The following is a 25,271-nucleotide window of genomic DNA, read 5'->3' as shown; positions in this document are numbered from 1 at the left end:
AATTTCATGGCTGCCATCACTGTCTGCAGTGATTTTGGAGCCCAAGAAAATAAAATCTGTCACTTTTTCCACTTTTTCCCCATCTGTCTGCTATGAAGTGATAGGACCAGATTCCATGATCTTAGTTTTCTGAATGTTGAGTTTTAGGTCAGCTTTTTCACTCTCCTCTTTCATCTTCATCAAGAGATTCTTTAGTTCCTTTCACCTGCTGCCATTAGAGTGGTATCATCTGCATATCTGAGGTGTTGATATTTCCGCTGGCAATCTTTCTGTTTTTTTGTTTTTGTTTTATTGGCTGTGCTAGGTCTTTGTTGTTGTACAAGGACTTTCTCTAGTTGCCATGAGTGAGGTCTACTCTCTAGTTTCAGTGTGTGGGCTTCTCATTGCAACAGCTTCTCTGTTCAACTTCAGTTTTTTCGTCATTAGTGGTTGGGGCATAGACTTAGATTACTATGATATTGATGGTTTGCCTTGGAAATGAACAGAGATCATTTCTGTCGTTTTTGAGATTGCACCTAGGTACTGCATTTCAGACTCTTGTTGACTATGAAGGCTACTCCAATTCTTCTAAGGGATTCTTGCTCACGGTAATAGATACAATGGTCATCTGTATTAAATTCTCCCATTCCCGTCCATTTTTGTTCACTGATTCCTAAGATGTCAATGTTTCACTCTTGCCATCTCCTGCTTGACCATGTCCAATATGCCTTCAGTCACAGACCTAACGTTCCAGGTTCCTGTGCAGTATTGTTCTTGACAGCATTGTTCTTCACTTTCACTACCAGACACATCCACAACTGAGCATCGTATCCACTTTGGCCCAGTTGCTTCATTCTTTCTGAAGCTATTAGTAATTGCCCTCTGCTCTTCCCCAGTAGCATGTTGGACACCTTCCAATCTAGGGGCTCATCTTTTGGTGTCCTATCTTTCTGCCTTATCATACTGTTCATGGGGTTTTAGTGGCAAGAATGCTTGAGTGGTTTGCCATTCCGTCCTCCAGTGGACCACGTTTTGTCAGAACTTTCTACTGTGACGCGTCCATCTTGGGTGGCCCTGTATGGCATGGCTCATAACTTCATTGAGTTATGCCAACCAGTTCGCCACAACAAGGCTATGATCCATGAAGGGGTGATTAAATGTTACGGCACATAAATTGATTACATATATTATGACCATTAAGAACCACATTGTAGAATTCTTCAATGTCAGAAAAATGTTAATGGTATGTAATTAAGTAAGAAAGCAGATTTCAAAATGATATGCATGCACAGAATAATTCTGGTTTTGTAAAAATAAATTATATTAATAAAGTAATTTAAATTTCCTTGTTTTATTTTTCTGTATTTTACAGTTTCCTGTAATTTTTCTTTTTACATTGAGAGGCTTGGAGACAAAGGAGTTCCAAGTTTGAACTGAGAATCACTGTTTAGTAGTTGTGTTAGTTGGAACATATGGCTCTACTTGTCATTCTAGGTTCGAGATTTTGCAAAAGAAAACGGGTTTTTAATGATGCTGTTTGTGGGTGAGTGGTATCATGAATGTAGTTTCCATGAGTTTTGGTTATTCAAAAAATTTTTTCTGTTACGACCTGAATTGCTTTTAGTAAAAAATTGAATGTAATCTAAATATAAATAAATATAAATATCTTAAGTGGAAGTCATAATGGAGGAATTAAACAAGATAGTTAATCTAGGGAGAATCTTGTGTTAGTATGTAACCTCCCACACTGTTAACTGTGGTTGCCTCTGGGAAGTGAATTTGGTTGAAGATAGAAGAGGGCCTTCATCATTTAACTGTACACTGGGAGGTCTTCTGTATTGTTGGCAGGTTTTGTGTTTTTATAAACAAGTACAGTACTTTTATAATAATGCTTCAACATTATAATGTGCCCTTCTCCCACAATCTCAACACAGTTTACTCGACTTTATCTTCCTTCATAGCTCTTCTCACCTCTAACCTCTTCATTTACTCTGTGTGAGTTTATCACAGTGTGAGATCCACAAGGGCAGGGACTTTGTTTTACTCCCTGATGCATTCCTATTGTCTGGCATTGTGCCTGGCTTGTACAGCACTACATTCTCAATATTTGTAGAATTAATTAATTCTACTAAGAAACTATTTCACATGGTTGTTGCTCAATTAATATTTACAAAGCATTTCCCTTGTGGCTCAGCTGGTAAAGAATCCTCCTGCAATATGGGAAACCTGGGTTCGATCCCTGGGTTGGGAAGATCCCCTGGAGAAGGGAAAGGCTTACCCATTCCAGTATCTGTCCTGGAGAATTCCATGGACTGTATATTCCATGGGGTCGCAAAGAGTTGGACACAACTGAGAGACTTTCACATTGCATTATCACATTGCATAGATAGATATTTAGGTACCAAATCTGAACCTCTGATGCTCTCAGTCCATAGAGATTTCTTTTGTACCACACTGCCTTCCTAGAAGTAACTTGTTTTGGCTTTTTCTCAACTCTTTGAGAGTTGTAGTGAAACATTTATTTTACATTATAAAAATATACCTGTAAAACCTGCAGATTACTACCATTTTCCTTTGGGTCACTGTTGGTATTTAAAGCAACAACAACAATAAAAACTCATTATATTTTAGAATGGTTCTTTTTTATAAATCATTTTTAAATTGAAGTATAGTTGATATACAATATTATATAGGGAAAAGGTGTACAGTGTAGTGATTGATTCACAATTTTTAAAGGTTAAGCTTCATTTATAGTTATTGTAAAACTGTATTGTATATTTCCCATGTTGTACAGTACATCCTTGTAGTTTATTTTATACCTTATAGTTTATACCTCTTAATCTCCTACTCCTATAATGCCCCCCTGCCGTTTCTCTCCTCACTGGTAATCACTAGTTTGTTCTCAATATATATGAATCTGCTTTTTGTTTGTTATATTCACTAGTTTGTTGTATTTTTTAGATTCCACATATAAGTGATAGCATACAGTATTTGTCTTTCCATGTCTGACATTTCACTTAACATTATGCCCTCCAAGTCCATCCATGTTGCTGCAGATACAAAATTTCATTCTTTTTTATGGCTAGTAGTATTCCAATGTGTATAAATATATATATATACATATGCGTGCATGCTCAGTTGCTCATTCGTGTCCAACTTTTTGTGACCCCATGGAGTGTAGCCCACCAAGTTTCTCTGTCCGTGGAATTTTCCAGGCAAGAATACTGGAGTGGGTTGCCATTTCCTATTCCAAGGGATCTTTCCTACCCAGGGATCAAACCCAGGTCTCCCACATTGCAGGCAGATTTTTTACCATCTGAGCCATCAAGGAAGCCTTTATATACATATTTATATATCACATCTTCTTCATCCATTCCTCTGTTGATGGACACTTACGTTGCTTCTATATATTGGCAATTGTAAATAATGCTGCTTTGAAAATTGGGGTGCATGTATCTTTTTGAATTAGTACTTTTGGTTTTTTCTAGTGTATACCCAGGAGTGGAATTGCTGGATCATATGGTAGTTCTATTTTTAGTTTTTTTGGGAAACATCCAGGCTGTTTTCCATAGTGGCTGCACTAATTTACATTCCCACCAGGGTTCCCTTTTCTTTTTTTTCTTAATATATATATTTTATTGAATATAGTTAACTTACAATGTTTCAGGTGCACAGCAAGGTGATTCAGTTGTACATATACACATACATTATTTTTCAAGTTATTTTCCATTATAGGTTATTACAAGATATTGACTATAGTTTCCTGTACTATACACTAAACTTTTGTTGCTTGTTGCATATCTATTTTTTTAATTAGAATTTTTCATTCTATTCCTACTAAGTCAAACAAATGGAATCAAGATGTCATAAATTTTTTAGGCAAAAATGCATAAGTTTTCTAAAATATATATGTTATACATATTATTTATATATATATGTATACAAATATTTTTCTACTATGCTTGATAAAGGCTTGAGAAAGAACATCAAAGAAAAGAAGAGATGGAGAAATTGGAAAACTTAAACTAAATGAAATAGGAGCACTGAATATGAAATAGAAAAAGTGAAACTAGATAAAAGTAAAATATCATCGTATAGTCCAATTGTTTTTAAACATGGCTGCTCATTAGAAATATATCTGGAGCCTTGGAGGAAAAAAAAAACCCAGCACGTGGGCATTTGTATTTTTCAAAAAATTTGAAGATAATTCTGATATGCATCTGGATTTTAAAAAGTGATTACAGGTTTTTCTATTAAATGGTAGTTTTGGTGGTACAGAATGATGTTTACCAGCTTTCACAATCAAAAAGGATGATTATAATTGCAAGCCATAATGGAGGCATGATTAACTTAACAATATAAAGTAATTATATACAATTTGGGGGTGTCAAGCAGAGTGATGTAGTAAGTGGAAGTGCATACAAGCACATGTTTTCATCTACCCAGCCATTCTATGTCTTTTGGTTGGTGCATTTAATCCATTTACATTTAAGGTAATTATCTGTATGTATGATCCTATTACTATTTTAATTGGGTTTATTTTATGTAGGTCTTTTTCTTCTCTTGTGCTTCCTGCTTTAGCATTTGTCGTAAAGCTGGTTTGGTGGTGCTGAGTTCTCTTAATTTTTGCTTGTCTGGAAAGCTTTTGATTTCTCCATCAAATCTGAATGGAGAATAGCCAGACAAAGAGTAGAGCCAGCCTCTACCCAGCCAAGTCTTGCTGGGTAGAGTATTCTTGGTTGCAGGTTCTTCCCTTTCATCACTTTAAATATATTGTGCCATTCCTTTCTGATTTGTAGAGTTTGTTGAGAAATCAGCTGATAACCTTATGGGAGTTCCCTTGTATGTTATTTGTTGTTTTTTTCCTTGTTGCTTTTAATATTTTATCTTTATCTTTAATTTTTGTCAGTTAAATTATTATGTGTCACAGTGTGTTCCTCCTTGGGTTTATCCTGCCTGGAACTCTCTGTGCTTCTTGGACTTGGTTGACTATTTCCTTTGCCATGTGAGGGAAGTTTTCAGCTATTATCTCTTCAAATATTTTCTTAGGTCCTTTCTCACTCTCTTCTCTTTCTGGGACTCCTATAATGCGAATGTTGGTGGGCTTAATGTTGTCCCAGAAGTCTCTTAGGCTGTCTTCATTTTTTTTGTTGTTGTTCTTTTCCCTATGTTCTGTTCTGTGGCAATGATTCCCACCATTCTATTCTCCATGTCATTTATACATTCTTCTGCCTCAGTTATTCTGCTATTGATTCCTTCTAGTCTAGTATTTATCTCTGTTTATTTAGTCTTTAGTTCTTCTAGGTCTTTTATAAGCATTTCTTGCATCTTCTCCATTGTTTTCCCAAGATCCTAGATCATCTTCACTATCATTATTCTGAATTCTTTTTCTGGAGTGTTGCCTATCTCCACTTCATTTAGTTGTTTTTCTGGGGTTTTGTCTTGTCCCTTCATGTGGGACATAACTTTCTGCTTTTTCATCTCGATTATCTTCCTGTAATGTGGTTTTTGTTTTAGCCACTTTGGTATTGTGGCTCTTCTTGCTTTTTCTGTCTGCCCTCTGATGGAGGAGGCTAAGAGACTTGAGTAAGCTTCCTGATGGTAGGAACTGATGGGAAAACTGGCTTGTGCTTCCTCCCTGTTAGTTGTTTGGCCTGAGGCCACCCAGCCCTGGGGTCTGGGAGCTCTATGGTAGGGTTAGTGGCCACCTCCAAGAGGACTTACGCCAAGGGGGACCTTCCCAGACTGCTGCTGCCAGTGCCCCCATCCCTGTGGTGAGCCCCTGCCAATTCATGCCTCCGCAGGAGACCCTCCAACACTCTCAGGTAGTTTTGGTTCAGTCTCCTGTGAGGTCACTGCTCCTTTCCTCTGGGTCTTGGTGTGGGCAAGATTTTGTTTGTGGCTTCCAAGGCTGGAGTCTCTGTTTCCCCCAGTCCTGTGGAAGTCCTATAATCAAATCCTGTTGGCCTTCAGGGTCAGATTCCTTAGGAATTCCCAGTCCCATTTGTAGATCCCTTGGCTGGGAAGCCTGACATGGGGTTCAGAACCTTCACAACAGTGGGAGAATTTCTTTGGTACTATTGTTCTCCAGTCTGTGGGTCACTCACCTGGTGGGTTTGAAATTTGATTTTATGGTGATTGTGTCCCTCCTATCATTTCACTGAGGCTTCTTCTTTGTCTTTGGACATGGGGTATCTTTTTTTGGTGGGTTCCAGCACCCTCCTGTCAACGGTTGTTCAATAGCTAGTTGTGATTTTGGTGCTCTTGCAGGAGAAAATGAGTGCACGTCCTTCTACTCCACCAACTTGAACAGGGTTCCCTTTTCTTTACATCCTCACCAACATTTCTCATTTATGTACTTTTTGATGATAGCCATTCTGACAAATCAAATGTGGTTTTGATTTGCATATCCCTGATGGCTAATGATGTTGAGCATCTTTTCATGTGTGCGTGTTGGCCATCTGCATTTCCTCTCTGGAAAAATGTCTATTCATATCTTCTGTCCATTTTTAAAATTAGGTTGTTTGAGTTTGTTGTGTTTTTTGATGTTGAGTTGTATGAACTGTTTATACATGTGGGATATTAACCCCGTATCAGTCATATCACTTGCAAATATTTTCTGCCATTCAGTAAGTTGTCTTTTAGTATTGTCAGTGATTTCCTATGTTGTGCAAAAGCTTTTACATTTAATTAGGTTCCATTTGTTTATTTTTGCTTTTATTTCCTTTGCTCTTAGAGATAGCTCCAAAAAAATACTGCTAAAATTTATGTCAAAGAGTGTTCTGCCTATGTTTTCTTCTAGGAGTTTTATGGTATCTGATCTTATATTTAGGTATTTAGGTCTTTAATCCATTTTCAATTTATTTTTGTATATGATGTAAGAGAATATTCTAATTTCATTCTTTTACATGTGGCTGTCCAGTTTTTCCAGCACCACTTATTGAAGAGACTGCTTTTTCTCCTTTGTATATTCTTCTTCCTTTGTCCTAGGTTTATTGACAGTAAGTGCACAGGTTTATTTCTGTGTTCTCTATTCTATTCTCCCTTGATCTATGTATCTGTTTTTGAGAAAGTACCATACTGTTTTCTTTTTAAATTTTATTATTTGTTTATTTATTTATTTTTGGCTGCACTCATTGCTGCACATGGACTTTCTCTAGTTGTGGCAAGCAGGTGCTGTGCTCTAGTTTGTGGTGCATGGGCTTTTCATTGCAGTGGCTTCTCTTGTTGCAGAGCATGGTCTCTAGAGTGTGGGCTTAGTAGTTGTGGTGCATGGGCTTAGTTGCCCCATAGCAGGTGGAGTCTTCCTGGACCAGGGATCAAATTCATGTCCCCTGCATTGGCAGGCAGATTCTTAACCACTGGACCACAAGGGAGGTACAGTACCATACTGTTTTGATGACTGTATCTTTGTAGTATAGTCTGAAGTTAGGAGTGTGATTCTTCCAGCTTTGTTCTTCTTAAGATTGTTTTGGCTATTTGGGGTCTTTTGTGTCTCCATTCAAATTTTAAAATTATTTGTTCTAAAAAATTTTTTTTGTTCTATTTCTGTGAAAAATGCCACAAGTATTTTGATAGGGATAGTACTTGAATCTATAGATTGCCTTGGGTAGTGTGGTCATTTTAGCAGCATTAATTCTTCCAATCTAATAACACAGTATATCTTTCCATCAGTTTGTGTTGTCTTCAATTTCTTTCATCAGTGTCTTACAGTTTTCTGAGTATAGAGATATAAATATACCCTTCTTAGGTAGATTTATCCCTAGGTATTTTGTTCTTTTTAATACAATGGTGAATGGGAATGTTTTTTTAATTCCTCTTTTTGATAGTTCATTGTTATCATTTAGAAATGCAGCAGATTTCTGTATGTTAATTTTGTATCCTTCAGCTTTACTGAATTCATTGATGATCTTTGGTAATTTTCCGGTGGCATCTTTAAGATTTTCTATGTCTAGTATTATGTCATCTGCAAACAGTGACAGTTTTACTTCTTCCTTTCCAATTTGAATTCCTTTTATTTCTTTTTCTTCTCTAATTGCTATGGCTAGGATTTCCAAAACTATGTTGAATAAAAGTGGTGAGACTAGGCATCCTTGTCTTGTTCCTGATCTTAGAGTAAATGCTTTCAGCTTTTCGCCATGGATTATGTTGTTAGCTGTAGATTTGTCATAACAGCCTTTATATGTTTATGCTATTGCCAGGTATCTGGTATTGGATTTGTTTCTCTGAAGAAGTAATAGTGTATTACACCATAAACAATTTTCCAAGTCATTAAATATTCTATAATCTTATAGTATTTGCATAGATTTCAATTGTATGGGTGTCCTCTGTTGTAAGAAATTTAGATTATTTTCATTTTCATATTACAAATAATGCTGAAGTGTATATAACTTGCATAGATGCACATCCCTGACTATTTCTTTAGAATAATTCCATAAATGAAATTAGAGTCAGAGTATTAAAAAATATAAAAGTTTTAAAGCATGTTGCCAGATAACTCTCCAAAAGGGTTATAGCCATTTATACACCTTCCTAATTAACCTACAAGGGTATTTGATTCTCTACCTTCATTAATATTGGATGTTATCATATTTTTAACCTGCCAAGTTTGATTTTTTTATGGATCATTTTTTCATTTGTATTTTGTTCATTTACAGTGAGATTGAACGTTATGCTCACTGGCAATTTGTTTCTGTCCTTTGCTGATTTTTCTGTTGGAGTGTTTCTTCTATCTAATTGATTCATGGCAATTCTTACTATATTAAGAACTTCAGTTATTTGTATTCACTGTTAAATTTTTCAGACTCCTACAGATTTTTTTCAGAACCATACATTTTTAATTGATATATTCTTGACATAAAACATTGTGTAAGTTTATGGTTTACAAGTTGATCTGATGTATTTGTATATTGCAGTATGATTACCACTGTAGAGTTAGCTAACATGTGTATCATGTTACATAATTATCATTTCTATTTTGTGGTGAGACAATTAAGATCTAGTCTCTCCACAGATGTATAGAACAGTCTTTTGGACTCTATGGGAGAGGGCGAGGGCGAGATGATATGGGAGAATGGCACTGAAGCATGTAAATTATCATATGTGAAACGAATCACCAGCCCAGGTTCGATGCATGATACAGGGTGCTCCAGGCTGGTGCACTGGGATGACCCTAAGGGGTGGGATAGGGATGGAGGTGGGAGGGGGGTTCTGGAAGGGGAACACATATACACCCATGGTGGATTCATGTCAATGTATGGCAAAACCAATACAATATTGTAAAGTAAAAAAAAAAACAAAAAAACACTAATAAAAAAAAGATCTAGTCTCTCAGACACTTAGAAGTTTATAATACAATATTATTGACTATAATCACTATGCTGTGCACTAGATTTCCAGGATTTATTTATCTACTAGTTACAAGTTTATACTTTTAGACATTTCTCCAGTTTCCCTATCTCCCAGCCTCTGATAACCACCATTCTACTCTCTGTTGCTCCAAGTTTAGCTTTTTCTTTTTATAAAAAAGTTTTAAAATGAAGTATTTACAGTGTTGTGTTAATTTCTGTTATGTAGAAAGGAATTCAGTCCATAGGGTCACACAGAGTTGGGCACAACTGAAGCAATTTAGCATGCATGCACACACAGCATATGTATGTGTGTGTGTGTTTATACGTATGTATATATATATGGCTTGTAGCCTGTCAGTCTCCTCTGTCCATGAGATTCTCCAGGCAAGAATACTAGAGTGGATTGCTGTGCCCTCCTCCAGAGGGTCTTCCCGACCCAGGGATTGAACCCAAGTCTCTTATGTCTCCTGCATTGGTGAGTGAGTTCTTTACCACTAGCACCACTTGGGAAACCTATACGTGTGTGTGTGTGTGTGTGTGTGTATACACATACATATATATATAGATATTTATATTCATTTTTATATTTTTTCCATTATGGTTTATCTCAGGATATTGATTACAGTTCCCTGTGCTGTACAGTAGGACCTTGTTGTTTCTCCATCCTATGTGTAATAGTTTGCCTCTGCAAACCCCAGACTTCCAGTCCATTCTCCCCCACTTCCCATCTTCTCCTTGGCAACCACAGTCTCTTTATGTCTGTAAAGACTCTTACAGTTTTAACAGCAATTGATTATTTCATTCTGAATTTATCTTAGTAGATGTAAATCAAAAACTGTCATAGTCATATGATATTCATTTAGTTTAATGAGTAAGAGGCAGGCATTGTACTCTGTGATGAAGACAGACGTGAAAGATGTGCTCAGAGCCGAGCCTTTTAGATAAATGTGTAATTAACTTAGCTTTCCAATGAATAGTGATAATAGTTGCTAATACTAAAGCATAACTAAACCTTAAGGTTTAAAAACAAGCAGTTTAAGTAGAATAGTATCTTTGAGGCTGTCCTCTCCCTTTATTTATTTTTTTAATATATAACATATTTTCCCTCTGTTTTCTCTCTTCCCAGTATATAAAAATCTGTATCTCTTCTGCTTTTCTCTTTCTTTTCCTTTGATTATTCTCCTCTGTTTCATTTTCCCCTCCTGTCATTTAACATATAAAAATACAAAATTAAAGTACATTTTAATCTATATTTATAATTGTTGTAAAACATTGTGAAAATTACTGATGAAGCATTTTGCTTGCAGTTTCTTTTTTTTGGCAGTTTCTATTTTTAAGAGTAGATTAATTGGACCTATTGTATTATTATGAATATATTAAGTAGCTTATTGTTTGGAATTGGTTTTCCATTGTGCCCACATCCACCCCACCTTCCTACCAAGATATTATAGTAATGTTGTGATAAAAACTGTTGCATTTGAGTTTTTTCCTAATTGCAACAATGCAAGGTAATCTTTCTAATCTACACAGCACTTTCCATTCCAACTAACCATAATATTTTATCAAGACCTAGTTTTCTGTGAAAATATATGCAAGTACAGCAGTGGTACTAAGAATAACAGGTGTTGGATTTTTAATTCTCATAATCTGTATTCTTTGGTCTGGACAACTTACCCTTTCCTCTAGTCTTAACTAGAAACATATGCAAATCTATTTCTCTTTCCAGCCAGATTCTTGCCCCCAAGGTCTTCCTCCAGAGAATTCATTATCTTTGTTCAGCGGTCATTGTACATTTCTACAACACAAATACACAAAAGAATGATCTTATGAAAAAGATTGGAGGGATGTTTCACAAAGGACCACTTTGGTTTACAAAGGATTTGCTTCACAGTGTTCTAAAAGAGCATGTTTTCTTTAGTATGTTCCAAATGATTTTAACTTTTCAGAAATTCATCTTCTAGGTAAATAAAATTATCTTTTTTTCTCCCCTTTGTCTGACATAGATGAGAATATCTTGATACTGAACCTCACAGCTCTAAGTCTGCCTCCATTATAACAGCAAGACTTCAGGCCGTGGAAGAAGTGACCCCAGTTAGGAGATCAGGAACTACCCTCACTGAGGCCACGTCTTTCTACTTCAGATACTTCACATCTCTAAAGTAGGGAAACAAATATGTCACTTACTCTGAATAAAAGAGATGATACGGAGCATGGGTTTGTATCATTTAGTAAGGGAGAAAATAAGAAGGAGGACAAGTTTGAAGATGCCTATGAAATTATCCCTGCAGCAGCAACAATGGATCTAGTATCTTCCTTGGAAGAATGCACAACGGGATTGTATTTATTTTTAAATAACAGATTCTCTGATGCCATACATCTCATTTATCCATGGTCAAAAAACAGCATATACCATGCTCTAATCTATAGCATCCTTATGGTTGTCAAGGCCTTCTTGACTTTTGATCCACAGGATATAGAGATTGGAATGACTGCCACAAAGGAAGCTTTGAGAGTCTGTAACAATTTCCGAAGAAAATCTAGGATGACAAGTTTTTCTCGTCTAGTTAGCAGGCAGGGAATAAAGGCTATTAAAGAAGAGGAATTGCATGCAGAAGTCTGCTATGCTGAGTGTTTGATCTTGAAATCCACTGTAACGTTTATACAGGATGACAGTATGCTTAGTTTTCTTAAAAGCGGGATAAACATTGGGTTAAGTTACCAAATATACAAAGACTGTCAACAAGTATTAACACAGATACCTGCTTACCAAAGCAAAACCTACAGACACCTGGTTGGAGGCATAAAATTTGGTGTTGGAGTATTCAACTTGTTATTATCACTTGTGCCACCAAGAACACTTAAACTACTCAATGTTGTTGGATATTCTGGCGATAGAGAGGTAGGCTTGACTTTGCTTCATGAGAGTGCATCTGAATCCCATATAAATAATATCTTTAGTGTTTTGATTCTACTGTTTTATTACAACTATCTCTCAATAGCTTTTGGTATTGAAAAGAACCATAGTTCTGCTGTGGAGAATCTCTTCCTAATCTACCTTCAGAAATTTCCAAACTGTGTCATACTTAAATTTTTTCATGCACGTTTTAGTATGCTGAAAGGATATTTTAAACATGCCAAGTTAACATTAGAGGAGTGCGTTTTTATTCAGAACGAATGGAAGCAGGTTCATCACCTCTGTTACTGGGAACTCATGTGGTGCCACATTTTTCTGCTGGAATGGAAACAGGCTTTCCACTATGCCAATGTGCTGGTTCAAAACAGCAGGTGGTCCAAGTCAATATATTCTTTTGCTAAAGCTTCCCTACTGGCTGTGCTTCCTCCTAATTTTGTGAAATCAGTAAGTGAAGACATGAGCTCTCTCTTTCTCAGCGTGGATAGCCTGAGAATCAGAATTTTAGGAACTTCTGTGCCGATAGAAAAGTTTGTTGCTGAGAAGGGTCAGCGCTATGCGACAACTGCAGGCTGGTATACAGCACAGCCCATTCTGGAATTTATGTATGCCTGGAGTGGTTTCCGAATCATAAGCAAAAAACTAGAGGTTATTTCAACCTGGCTGTCAATCATTGACAAAGGAGAAGAACTTTTACAAGAAACTCCAAATAAAGAGTATGTCATAGATGACATAAGTTTATTAAATTTACTGAAAGGTCTGTGTCTGAAATACTTAGGCAAATATTCAATGGCTGAGTACTACTTTAGTCATGTCATTCAAAAGGAGAAATTGTTAAAATATGACCACTATTTAGTGCCGTATTCTTACTATGAACTGGGAATTCTATACTATCTAAAAGGAGATTATGCCAGTGCAACAAAAACCCTAGAAAACATAAAAAATTACAAAGACTATTCCATGGAAGCCCGATTACAGTTTAGGGCTCACATAGCCCTTGAACAAATAGCTAAAGAAAAAGTGATTTAAACACAAGTGTGGTTTTGTTTTTTTAAATGAGTGAAGTGTCTACTATCAGCTTGATAATTAACAGGTAGAAAAATAATTTCTTTGTGGGAGAAATCCAAGAAGAGGCAACTGCTAAGAATCTGACCAGTAACAAGGAAGAAAGGAATTGGCCATTAACTTTTTCCTCTTCCCTCCTCCATACCTATAAAATGGAATGTTTTAGACTGGCAAATGGAGTGATGCATATTCTCGAAAAAAGAAAGGTAAATGATGTACATTTTATTTTTATTTTTTTATTTTATTTTTTTTAATTGGAGGCTAATTACTTTACAATAATTTGGTGGTTTTTGCCATACATTCACATGAATTAGCCATGCGTGGACATGTGTTCCCCATCCTGACCCTCCCTCCCACCTCCCTCCCCATCCCATCCCTTAGGGTCATCCCAGTGCACCTGCCCTGAGCACCCTGCCTCATGCATCGAACCTGGACTGATGATCTATTTCACATATGATAATATAGATGTTTCAGTGCTATTCTGTCAAATCGTCCCACCCATGCCTTCTCCCACAGAGTCCAACAGTCTGTTCTTTACATCTGTGTCTCTTTTGCTGTCTCGCATATAGGGTCATCGTTACCATCTTTCTAAATTCCATATATATGCATTAATATACTGTATTGGTGTTTTTCTTTCTGACTTACTTAGCTCTGTATAATAGGCTCCAGTTTCATCCACCTCATTAGAACTGATTCAAATGCATTCTTTTTAATAGCTGAATAATATTCCATTGTGAATATGTACCACAACTTTCTTATCCATTCATCTGTCGATAGACATCTATTATTTCCATGTCCTGGCTATTGTAAACAGTGCTGCGATGAACATTGGGGTACACGTGTCTCTTTCAATTCTGGTTTCCTCAGTGTGTATGCCCAGCAGTGGGATTGCTGGGTCATATGGCAGTTCTATTTCCAGTTTTTTAAGGAATCTCCACACTGTTCTCCATAGTGGCTGTACTAGTTTGCATTCCCACCAATAGTGTTCAGTTCAGTTCAGTCGCTCAGTCGTGTCCGACTCTTTGCTACCCCGTGAACTGCAGCACGCCAGGCCTCCCTGTCCATCACCAACTCCCGGAGTCTACCCAAACCCATGTCCATCGAGTCAGTGATGCCATCCAACCATCTCATCCTCTGTCATCCCCTTCTCCTCCTGCCCCCAATCCTACCCAGCATTAGGGTCTTTTCCAATGAGTCAACTCTTCTCATGAGGTAGCCAAAGTATTGGAGTTTCAGCTTCAACATCAGTCTTTCCAATGAACACCCAGGATTGATCTCCTTTAGGATGGATTGATTGGATCTCCTTGCAGTCCAAGGGACTCTCAAGAGTCTTCTCAAACACACCAGTTCAAAAGCATCAATTCTGTGGTGCTCAGCTTTCTTCACCGTCCACTCTCACATCCATACATGACCACTGGAAAAACCATAGCCTTGACTAGACGGACTTTTGTTGGCAAAGTAATGTCTCTGCTTTTAAATATGCTATCTAGGTTGGCCATAACCTTCCTGCCAAGGAGTAAGCGTCTTTTAATTTCATGGCTGCAGTCACCATCAGCAGTGATTCTGGAGCCCAAAAAAATAAAGTCTGACACTGTTTCCACTGTTTCCCCATCTATTTCCCATGAAGTGATGGGACCAGATGCCATGATCTTAGTTTTCTGAACATTGAGCTTTAAGCCAACTTTTTCACTCTCCTCTTTCATTTTCATCAAGAGGCTCTTTAGTTCTTCTTCACTTTCTTCCATAAGGGTGGTGTCATCTGCATATCTGAGGTTATTGATATTTCTCCCAGCAATCTTGATTCCAGCTTGTGTTTCTTCCAGCCCAGCGTTTCTCATGATGTACTCTGCGTAGTAGTTAAATAAGCAAGGTGACAATATACAGCCTTGACGTACTCCTTTTCCTATTTGGAACCAGTCTGTTGTTCCATGTCCAGTTCTAACTGTTGCTTCCTGACCTGCATACAGGTTTCTCAAGAGACAGGTCAGATGGTCTGGTATTCCCTAACTCTTTTGTTTCTCTTTTTATCTTTTATATTTTGTCCTACCTCCTTTCAAAGACAATGGGCTGTCTTTCTCAGTACCTGGTGTCCTCCGCGAGCTTTCAGAAGTTGTTTTGTGGTATTTGCTCAGCGTTCAAATGATCTTTCGATGAATTTATGGGGGAGAAAGTGGTCTCCCCGTCCTATTCCTCCACCATCTTCTAAATACATGATGTACATTTTAAAACATACTGGCTCTCTTATATGTAATGAATTTATCAATCAAATTAGACAACATTTTTGAAAAAAAATATTTTTTAAACATCTCACTGAATAATGTAGACAGCTCACAAATAAAATAGGGGAAGTAGCTATACTAGGAATCCCAGTGTCCTGTAAATGTTTTTATTTAATTATTAAAGAAAGAAAAAAGACTTTAAGATCTTACTGACATTTCAAAACGATGTACTGAATAGCATAGACTCTTGAATGGTTTTCCCTTGTACACAATTCTTTTTGTTGGTATTTTATACCAGAGATGTTATCTTCCCCTGTGTGATCAGTGCTATATTTTATCCTTTTTCATTAGAAAACTCGAATATGGGCCTATAATTTGCCACAAATTAGGGAAGAAAGAGGCCTCCCTTCCACACACACATAAACCTTCTGAAAATAATTGAAGGAGGTCAAGAGGATAAATTCACTGGATAGAAAAAAAGAAAAGACTAGGTTGTTTGAGGGAGAGTTTAGTTACCGCATAGCCCTCTCTTTAGTTGCCCTCCATAAGGTATAATTCCTCTGAAGATCAGCTTTTCCACATCATTAAGCCACTTGCATCTACGCTGTTGCCACTGTTCATGAGCTACACTGAGAGTAAACAGCAGCTGTAGGAATGGGGCTTCTTATGGTTTTACCTGCTTTAAGGATAAAATCCTAACTTCCAAAATATTATATCTGACTGAGTATATCCTTCTTGCAGTTACCCTTGGAGACAGAATTTGCTGGGAGAGTTTAGTTTGCTAGAACACGTGGGTGAAACACATTAACTTAGTACTTTGGGTGTCCAGACAACCAACTGGAGCACAATGGGAAACTGGTATTTTAGAACACTTACTTTGAAAAGCATATTCCTCACTAACTAAAAATAGTCTTTTAGGTGACAAATTATACTTGAGTTATTCTCTATTATTTAATTGGTATGATACAGTGGTTAAGAGGGCAGGCTTCGACCTGACTGCCTGGGTTTGTATCCTAGCTCTGTCACTAACTAGCTATGTGGCCTTGGGCTTTTGTGCCTCAGTTTCGTTAGCTGTAAAATAAGGATAATGGTTTATATGTTCATTAAGATTGAGTTAATAGCATTTTTATTATTACTACTGCTACTATTAGTAAGGATAGTAATACACTGTAGTCTTCAGTGCAGCGGGTTTAAATTACTTTCTTGAAAAAAGCAAAGGTCCCTTTGTTACCTGCTTTGCCAATTTAAAATTTGACCTGTCAATTTGCTTTTTCTGTTCTTAGTTTATCTTGGTCCCTTATGAAGTAAGTAACTCTTTGCTTAAATTATGGTTTTCTGTTTTGTCTCAGCTTTCTCCAAAGAACAAATTTATTAGTTGGCTAAACAAATCTATGCTGAGTGCCTGTTATATGCAGGCATTGAACAAGGTACTGAGAATATAGAGATAAAACATGCTCTCTCTCTTGAGGATTTCGTTAGGGAGATAAATTAGAAAAGGATTTTGTTGGGGTGGAAACACTTGAAACAGTTGTTTAAACAGAAAGGAGTTTATTTGTTCCAAATGAAATAAATAGAAAGGTAGGTAGTTCAGGTCTGCTGTGGATCTTTTTCTTTCTTTTATCTTTCTGTGTGGCATATACCTCTTATGTATATCTCCTCGGTGTAAAGTGGCTACTGCACATCCAGGAGGGCTGGAGAAGAAATAATTAAAGGATCAAAAAGGTTTTCTCCTCCTTAGGAGAATTTTGTTTTATTTTGGAAGGGACCGCTTTCTTAGGTATTTCCATGTATGTCTCACTTGCCAGAAGTATTCCTGTGGTCACTTTTACCATAATGGGAAGCTGAAGATTTTTAGCTTTCAAGGTTGTGGAAAAGGATTGTTAAATGAACCAACCTACAGTAACTGCCACAATATAAATGTGAATAACAACAAGCTATAAAATGGTATCAGAGGGCACAGTTGAAAAGGGGGCAAAGTGACAATGGGCTCTTGAAATCACCTGGATAAATCTGTATGGCGATCCAACTAGAAATCCTGCAACTGGCATTTCCTTGACATTGCTACCCGCAGTCCTGGTTCTGGCCTTTTAACTGGCCCAACAGTTGACTAGACACATTGAGACTGATTCTCACCAAACTCACAAGAGATTAAGGTATAATTTAGTCTGCTAATTTATTCATTTATCAGTAGGGACTATTCCAGAGTCAAAACCTCAAATTTCCTATAGGAATCAGGCAGGAAATGTTAAACATATGAATCAGCCAAGTGTGTAAAACAGTAAAAATGGTGGAAACCAGTTGTAAAGAAGAGAGAAAACCTATCTGAAGGCAAATTAAAAGACAAAATTAAAAGACAAAATTTAGGGACCTCCCTGGTGGTCCAATGGTTAAGACTGACAAGTTTCCAGTGCAGAGGGCATGGGTTTAATCCCTGGTCAAGGAAGTAAGATCCCATATACCATGTGGCGTGTTCAAAGGAGCAGAGAATGTGAGAGAAAGTATATCAACTGGGGATGATAGGCTCCAGGGGGAACAAGGGTAAGAGTTGACCAGGGAAGGGAAAGGCCACACACCCTCTGAACTTAGTGAGGAAAAGATACAGGAGAGGACCTGTCTGAGAACTCGTGTAGGTAATGGGCTGGGTTCAGTTTGCTAGAAGTCAGTGATTTGTATCAGCAAATCTGGTAATGAGCCTTTAGTTAGGAGACTAAAGGGAGAGGGGAGAGAAGGGAGGGAAGTAGCCCTGTCTCACTCATGGCTTTAAAGGGGCTAACTTGAGGGGTAAGCTCGAGGCTAGCAACTACCTGTAGAATTTTATGTATATAAAATAGAGGCCAGAGTCTTTCATTCTGCAATATAGACAGTAGGCATAAAATGCAAATGACCCATTGTCACAAATATCTCTTTTGGGCTGAGTTTTTATGAATTCAAATATTTTCCTGTAGATTAGATGGCAAAATCTTATCTACAAAAGCCACCTTAATATCATAAGCCAATCATTCAGTGAGTGAAGGTTTGGGTAAGGATTATTTGAAATGATGGCATTAGAAACAATACACTTCAAGGATTATGTGGAACTAAAATCCCAAGTTGTGAGGGAAAAGCTGGTTAATTGTTGGTGTTTCCTGTATTGTTTGACAGTCCTCTAACTCAGTTTTTTAAAATCTGCGTTAGTGTTCACATTTGCGGGAACTCAAAATTTACCACCTTGCACCATTTTTCAGGATCATAGTCTGGAAAAATTCTGGACCATGCCAGAAGCCAACTAAGTACATGACCACAGATTTGTGATGGAAGCAAGTCCCTTGCACTTTTCCATTTGGGCGTTAATTCAGCCCTATCCTGGACTTTTCTTTCCAGCTTCTGTACCCCCTCAGGACTGTAGCAAAGACATATCCCAAGAGTAGGCATTTTAACTGCCTTCCACAGGGCAAACAAGAAATACATTGGTTCTGTGTCTCTTCCCCAAGGCAATGTCACCTCACACTTCTAGAGTTTTAGGATTTACATGAAGGATTGATTCATGGCAAAACTGGAATTACACTTCTACTCCAGAGGTGGAGGTGGCACAAGTCTTTCTCCTTAAAATTTTTATTTTAAAATGTCCATCAGTAATGGCAGTGAATGGTGGGACCCTAGCGAACAAACAAGCTTATTATTATTACAGAAAAAAATCTTATCCCCTGCCCAAACCCTGCATCCTGCTTTTATCATCCCAGTTCTCCGGACTCTCAGACTTCGAGGTGTGACAAGGACACGGACTACAAAACAGAGAATTCTGGGGGAAGGAAATGACGACATGGAGCAAAGCACGCTGGGCTCGGGCGGGTTCCGTTCTAGCGATTCTTTCCTCCCAGCGTGGTTGCAGAGAATCGGGCGCTGCCGAGAGTTTTAACTGGTATTTTTCTCATCTGTCGGGACTACAGGTTAAGTATTAACTGGTTTGGTACAGTTCTGAGTATCATGCGGCTGCGGGTTACGCCAGGGAATCAGCGTTAGAGTCTCGGCTGCTGTCGCTTCGTTTGCGTATCTCTGAACAAGTTTTAAGATGAAATTGTCACAGATCCGGGGGCCTCTCCCTGGCGGTATCCAGCGAAAACCTAGAGGGACTGGGTGGGTATCAGAGGAGTTTTCTTTTTTCAGTTTTGGTTAATAGTGATGTGGAGTGAGCTCCTTTGATGGAAGGAGAGCTGAGTTAAAGGGTTTGAGTATCTGCGGGCTAGAGGACGAAGCCAACGTCAAGGCGGTCTGGAATTGAGATTGGGAGGTGAGATACAAATGTGCCAGATAAATTACTCCAGACGCGTCCCCGCGGCAACTCGTGGTCCCCTGGCTTTCAGACTGAATAGTAAAATTTAACTTTTTCTGATATGGAACGTGATGCAAATCGCTGGTGTTCTCTACCTCTAGAATGGAGATTAGGGGTAAGACATTTCCTTGGGGGAAACATATATATTAATCCTAACTGGTGGTTGTTTTAGATCCAGCCAGCTGGCAGCCATGAATGAGTGGATGAAGAAAGGCCCCTTAGAATGGCAAGATTACATTTACAAAGCGGTCAGCGTAACAGCCAGTGACAAGGAGTATAAAGGATGGGTTTTAACCACAGACCCAGTCTCTGCCAAGTGAGTACGAGTCCTTCCCTGAAATCACCCCTTTGCACTGCCTATATGTTATATCCATACTAAAGAAAACAAAAGAAAAGTGAAGTCACTCAGTCATGTCTGACTCTTTGCGACCCCATGGACTGTAGCCTACCAGGCTCCTCAGTCCATGGAATTCTCCAGGCAAGAGTACTGGAGTGGGTTGCCATTTTCTTCTCCAGGGGATCTTCCCGACCCAGGGATCGAACCCAGGTCTCCCGCATTGCAGGCAGACGCTTTACCTTCTGAGCTACCAAGGAAGCCCTATCCATATTAAGAAAGCAGATAAATAAATGAAAGGCTGATTATTCTCATATAAGTACTTAATTTCCTTTGAACCCAAATACTGTCAAACTAGATTTCTGTCAGACCAGCCAAGTTTATAGAAATGAGACACTCCTTTTAATTACATTTTATTGGAGAATTTCAAATATACACAATTGTGAAGAGAGTAATATAATAAACACTAATCTTATTCCGCCTTCCAAATATTTTAAAGCCTATTACTGACTAAATTTTGTTCATAAATCCTTAAATATATCTCTTAGCAGATTAGGACTCTTTAATAAATGTAACCACATACAATTATAACCACCTAACAAAAGTAATAGTAACTTTAATATTAGCTAATTTCTAGTTTGAGTCCAGGTTTTCCTGATTGTTTCCAAAGTATCTTTTTAATGTTGGCCTATCAACTTGTTGATATGTCTCTTAAGAATCTTAATCTATAACTCTGTACTTTCTCTTTGGTTTTCCATGTTATTTTTTGTTGAAGAAATGGAGTCATTTGTCTTCGAATTGAACACACTCTGAATTTAGCTCATTGCATTATCATGGTGTAGTTTAACATGTTCTTTTATCGTCTGTATTTCTTATAAACTGGTATTCATATCTAGAGATTTAATTAGGATCAGAATTATTTTTTGCAAGGCTACTTTAAAGGTAGTGATACACTCACACTTTATTTTGGAATGATTTTAGATTTACAGAAAAATTGCAAGGGAAGTACAGAGAGTACCTGTGTATCTAACTTCCCCTAATGTTAACAGTTTACACAACCATCAAACATTTGTCAGAACTAAAAATTTTCACTAAGTAAACTACAATCTTTTGGATTTTATCAGTTTTTCCACTGATGGCCTTTTTCTGGATTCCAAGGCAAGGATTTTCTGTTCTAGAATTCAATCCAAGGTCCCACATTACATTTAATCACCGTGTCTCCTTAGTCTCCTCTGATATGTGACAGTTTCTCAGTCCTTTTTTAGTTTACTTGTTTTTCATGACCCTTGACACTTTTGAAGAGTTTTGGTGAGGTATTTAATGAAATATCTCTCAATTTGGGTTTGTATGATGTTTTCTCATAGACTGGGATTATAGGTTTTTGGGGACAATACCACAGAAATGAAATTCTATCATGTCACATTGCATCATATCATATCATATATATTATATTTTAGTTAGGATTTTTGCATTTGTATTCGTAAGTGAGATTAGCTTATAATTATTTTTTAATCCTGTCCTATGCTTTTGGTATCAAGGTTATATTAGCCTCATTAAATGAGTTATGGCATAATCTCCCTTTTATAGTCCTAGGAGAGTTGGATTGGTTGGATTGGAAATGTTTGATTCTTGAAAATTTTATAGAATTTTGTGGTAAAATTGGGCCTTTCCCCCTCTCAACCCCTGCCACCCCCACCTGCCCACCCCCACCCCTGCCATGGGAAGATTTTAAACTGGTTATTTCAGGTTTTTTTTTAAAGGTTATAGGACTATTTACATTCTCTCTCTCTCTTTTTGAGTCAGTAGTAGAAATTCATATTTTCTAGGAAGTTTTCTAAGTGTCAAAATTACTGGTTTAAATGTGTTTTTAATATTTTATAGTATTAATTTTTGCTGCCTTATTACTAACACTATTTATGTGTGCCTTCTTTCTCTTTTTATTAATCTTGCCTGAGTTTTGTGAAATTTATGTACCCTTTTCAAAGAACCAGCTTTTGGCTTTGATGATCCTTTTACTGACTTGACTCTTTTGTTTTCTGTTTTATTAATTTTGTGCTGTGTTATTTTCTTTGGTCTGCTCTGAAGGGGAGTTATTTAGTTGTTTCCTAACTCTAAAAGTTAAATCTGTACCCTCTTTTCTTTCCTAATACATATTAAAGTATTCATAAGTTTTAAAGTAATGCTTTAACTACATCCCACAATGATTAGCTGGACAGAAGGTTTAGATGTTTAGGACCCTCACAGAATTCATATTGAACAAGTGAAAACATTTGGTGGTGAGAATATTAATTTAAAACAGGGAGAACATTCCCTATTGTTCTAGCGACCTGTTGGGGTTAATGCTCTCATTTCATTGCTTCCCTAGTTTTATGAGCCTTTAGGTTTTTCTTTTGCAACTGTGCTCTGAACTTACTTTTCCTCCAAAGTATTGTCCTCGTGAACTTCCTTGAAGATGGCAGCATGTCTGTGACTGGAATTATGGGACATGCTGTACAGACCGTTGAAATTGTGAATGAAGGGGACCATAGCGTGAGAGAGAAGCTGATGCATTTGTTCATTTCTGGAGACTGCAAAGCATACAGCCCTGAGGATCTAGAAAAGAGGAAGAACAGCCTGAAGAAATGGCTGGAGAAGAATCACATCCCCATCACCGAACAGAGAGATTCACGAAAGACTCTGTGTGTGGCTGGGGTCTTGACTATAGACCCACCCTATGGTCCAGAAAATTGCAACAGTTCTAATGAGATTATTTTGTCCCGTGTTCAGGATCTTATTCAAGGACATCTTGAAGCTTCCCAATGAGAGGCCAAGAACTATGGATGCACTGATTGAAATAAGATTTCATATTTTTGAAAGTTCTTTGTTGTTTTAAGTAAAATCAAAGATGGGGATTATCGGTACTAATAAGTGAACTGGGCAAGGATGACATCTCAAACAAAATTAACTTGGGGACAACAGAATTACAAGAATCTCTTCTTTTGATGGGAATACACCTCCATTTCTATTAGGCAAGAAATGTATTTGGAAAAGATGCAACATGTTAGATTCAATATAAAATGCTAAGGTAAAATCACAGTCTTGTTAACACTGCTTATTCTAACTAGATGTGTCTTTTTTTTAAATTTTTATTGCGTTATAGTTAACATACCATATAATTCACTAGCTTTACTTGCACAGTTCAGTGACTTTTAATGTATTTAGAGTGTTGTGCAACTATCACCACGGGCATAGAGTTTTTTGGGTTTTTTTGGTGGTTGCATGACATGTGGGATCTTAGTTCCCCAACCAGGGATTGAACTCGCACCCCTGCATTGTAAGTGTGGAATCTTAACCACTGGACCACTAGGGAAGTCCCTAGATGTGTCTTTTTTTTAAATGTCTATTAAAAAAAATTTTTTTTAGTGTAATGATGAAATAGCTTTTGAATCAGAATATATGCCTTTTGGTTGAAACTTGAAAGTTTTGGTAAAATCTTAACACATAAGCCTTATAACTCTCAAAGCCTTAAAAAGTAAACATTGGCTAATATATCTGAGGGAAAAGGTAAGTGTGACAAGTATTCTGGCTGCTGAGGGGCTGTAAGGGACCGGTCTCAGCTGCTGGTTTCCCTGGTAACTGATGAGGCAACCTGACATCAATTCTCGAATAAATGGTAGCCTCCTCCCTGCCGGGTAAGTGAGGGCTGCCGCCAGGTTATGCCCGCTATCCGCCACACTCGGTGGAGGTGTTGCTCTAGGACCTTGCTTTGGACATGTAAGATCCCCCCTGTCCAATAAGCTGTTAATGTCTTTGTTGCTGTCTCTGGGCTCTTTCTAGTCCCAAGGCTGGGCATCCACAAGGCTTTAGCCCAACAATTCACAAAACAGCCAGGAGGCTGAGTACTCCTGTGACCACTGAGATGTAAGAACGGGGAATGAAAAGTTGTGGGGGGTCGGGAGGAATCTCAGGGTGGCTGTCCACTAGTGTGTAGAGCCCTGTGGCAGTTGACTACCCATGAAAGATGGTTTCTGTCTTTTATTGCATTGATGATATCCTGTTAAACTCAGTCTTTTACCAGTTTATAGAGCAGCCCCATGCCCGTGGCTCATGTGACTGACTGCAGGGGGATGGCTGGTGAACATAGACACAACACAAGGATCTGCACTACCTACAAAGGACAAGCATACCCCTGACCCACCACCCCTAAACAATTACAGGCTTTAGGAATATTAACTTAAAGGACATGAATTGGAATTGGACATGGCCAGTTACCTGAAAGAGTTCGGTTCAGGTCTGTGCAATGGCAAAATAAATAATCGGAGTACCCTCGAGCTTCTGTTTCCAGCTGTGGAAAGGGGCAGAGCAGTGATGCAGTGTGCTGGAACAGCAATTATATGTAGTCTACAAAGTATTAAAACAGGTGAGAGACATTGTAAAAGGCCTACTTAAGTTGTCGAGCAATGCAAAAACCACTATTTAGGATCTAGAACAGCTGCGCGTGACATACAGCACCTCTGGACATAATAGTGGCCAAGGAATCCACTTCACTGGCCATAAAGTTCAGATATGGGCCAGTGAAAATGACACACTGAAATTTCTACCCACCCTATGACCCCACTGCTGCCAGGTTAGTTGAAAGGATGAGTGGATTACTTCAACAACCAAGATAGGAAATTTCTCTACCTGTGGGCCCAGGAGGCTAACTCCAGCCTAGGAACTATAACTGAACATCCCAGGAACAATTGTCCCAGTGCTTATGCCATGTTAACACAGAGGCAACTAGTCAACACCATCCGAGTTCAACTGTTTACCCCCAAAGGGACCGTTGTTGACTACCAGTCCTGACAATAACTCGCCTTTGCCCTTGCCACAATTGCTGCCCTCGGGAACATATTGTAAAAGAAATGGCTCTGGAATGGGCAGGTAAGTCTCCTGTGGTTTGGGTATGTCCCCTATGGGGAATAGGATTAGAAAGGGACAGATTTCACCTGTCTTATACCTGCCCCACTTGAGACCACTAAGGTCTCAGGCTCTTGCTGGAGGAAGGTACTATTTATTATATTAACCTTACAATCTATTCTACCACCTTGCCTGTATTTGGCACAGTCTGTGGGGACTGAGGGTA

At 38.0% G+C, this 25,271-nt stretch overlaps 1 protein-coding gene across 2 annotated transcripts in view; it reads left to right on the top strand.

Moving 5' to 3' along the window:
• The window catches only part of GEMIN6 (gem nuclear organelle associated protein 6), a 30,974-nt gene extending 7,732 nt beyond the window's left edge, over window positions 1-23,242 (top strand). Inside the window, exons 2-5 of one of the 2 annotated variants that reach the window (XM_081483241.1) lie at window positions 11,333-13,511; window positions 19,244-19,450; window positions 20,006-20,149; window positions 22,594-23,242. In XM_081483241.1, coding sequence (XP_081339367.1) covers window positions 20,025-20,149; window positions 22,594-22,969 — 501 coding nt within the window. In that variant the 5' untranslated portion in view covers window positions 11,333-13,511; window positions 19,244-19,450; window positions 20,006-20,024 and the 3' untranslated portion in view covers window positions 22,970-23,242. The remainder of the gene's footprint in view (window positions 1-11,332; window positions 13,512-19,243; window positions 19,451-20,005; window positions 20,150-22,593) is intronic. The other variant, XM_081483242.1, reaches the window with a different exon arrangement.
• The last annotated feature ends 2,029 nt before the right edge of the window (window positions 23,243-25,271 follow it).

The sequence above is a fragment of the Giraffa tippelskirchi genome, chromosome 4 (assembly GCF_054371585.1).
Source record: "Giraffa tippelskirchi isolate mGirTip1 chromosome 4, T2T-mGirTip1v1.2.pri, whole genome shotgun sequence".
Lineage (NCBI taxonomy): Eukaryota > Metazoa > Chordata > Mammalia > Artiodactyla > Giraffidae > Giraffa > Giraffa tippelskirchi.
Note: the sequence above shows the minus strand (reverse complement) of the source record. Positions and strands in the feature narration are given on the sequence as shown.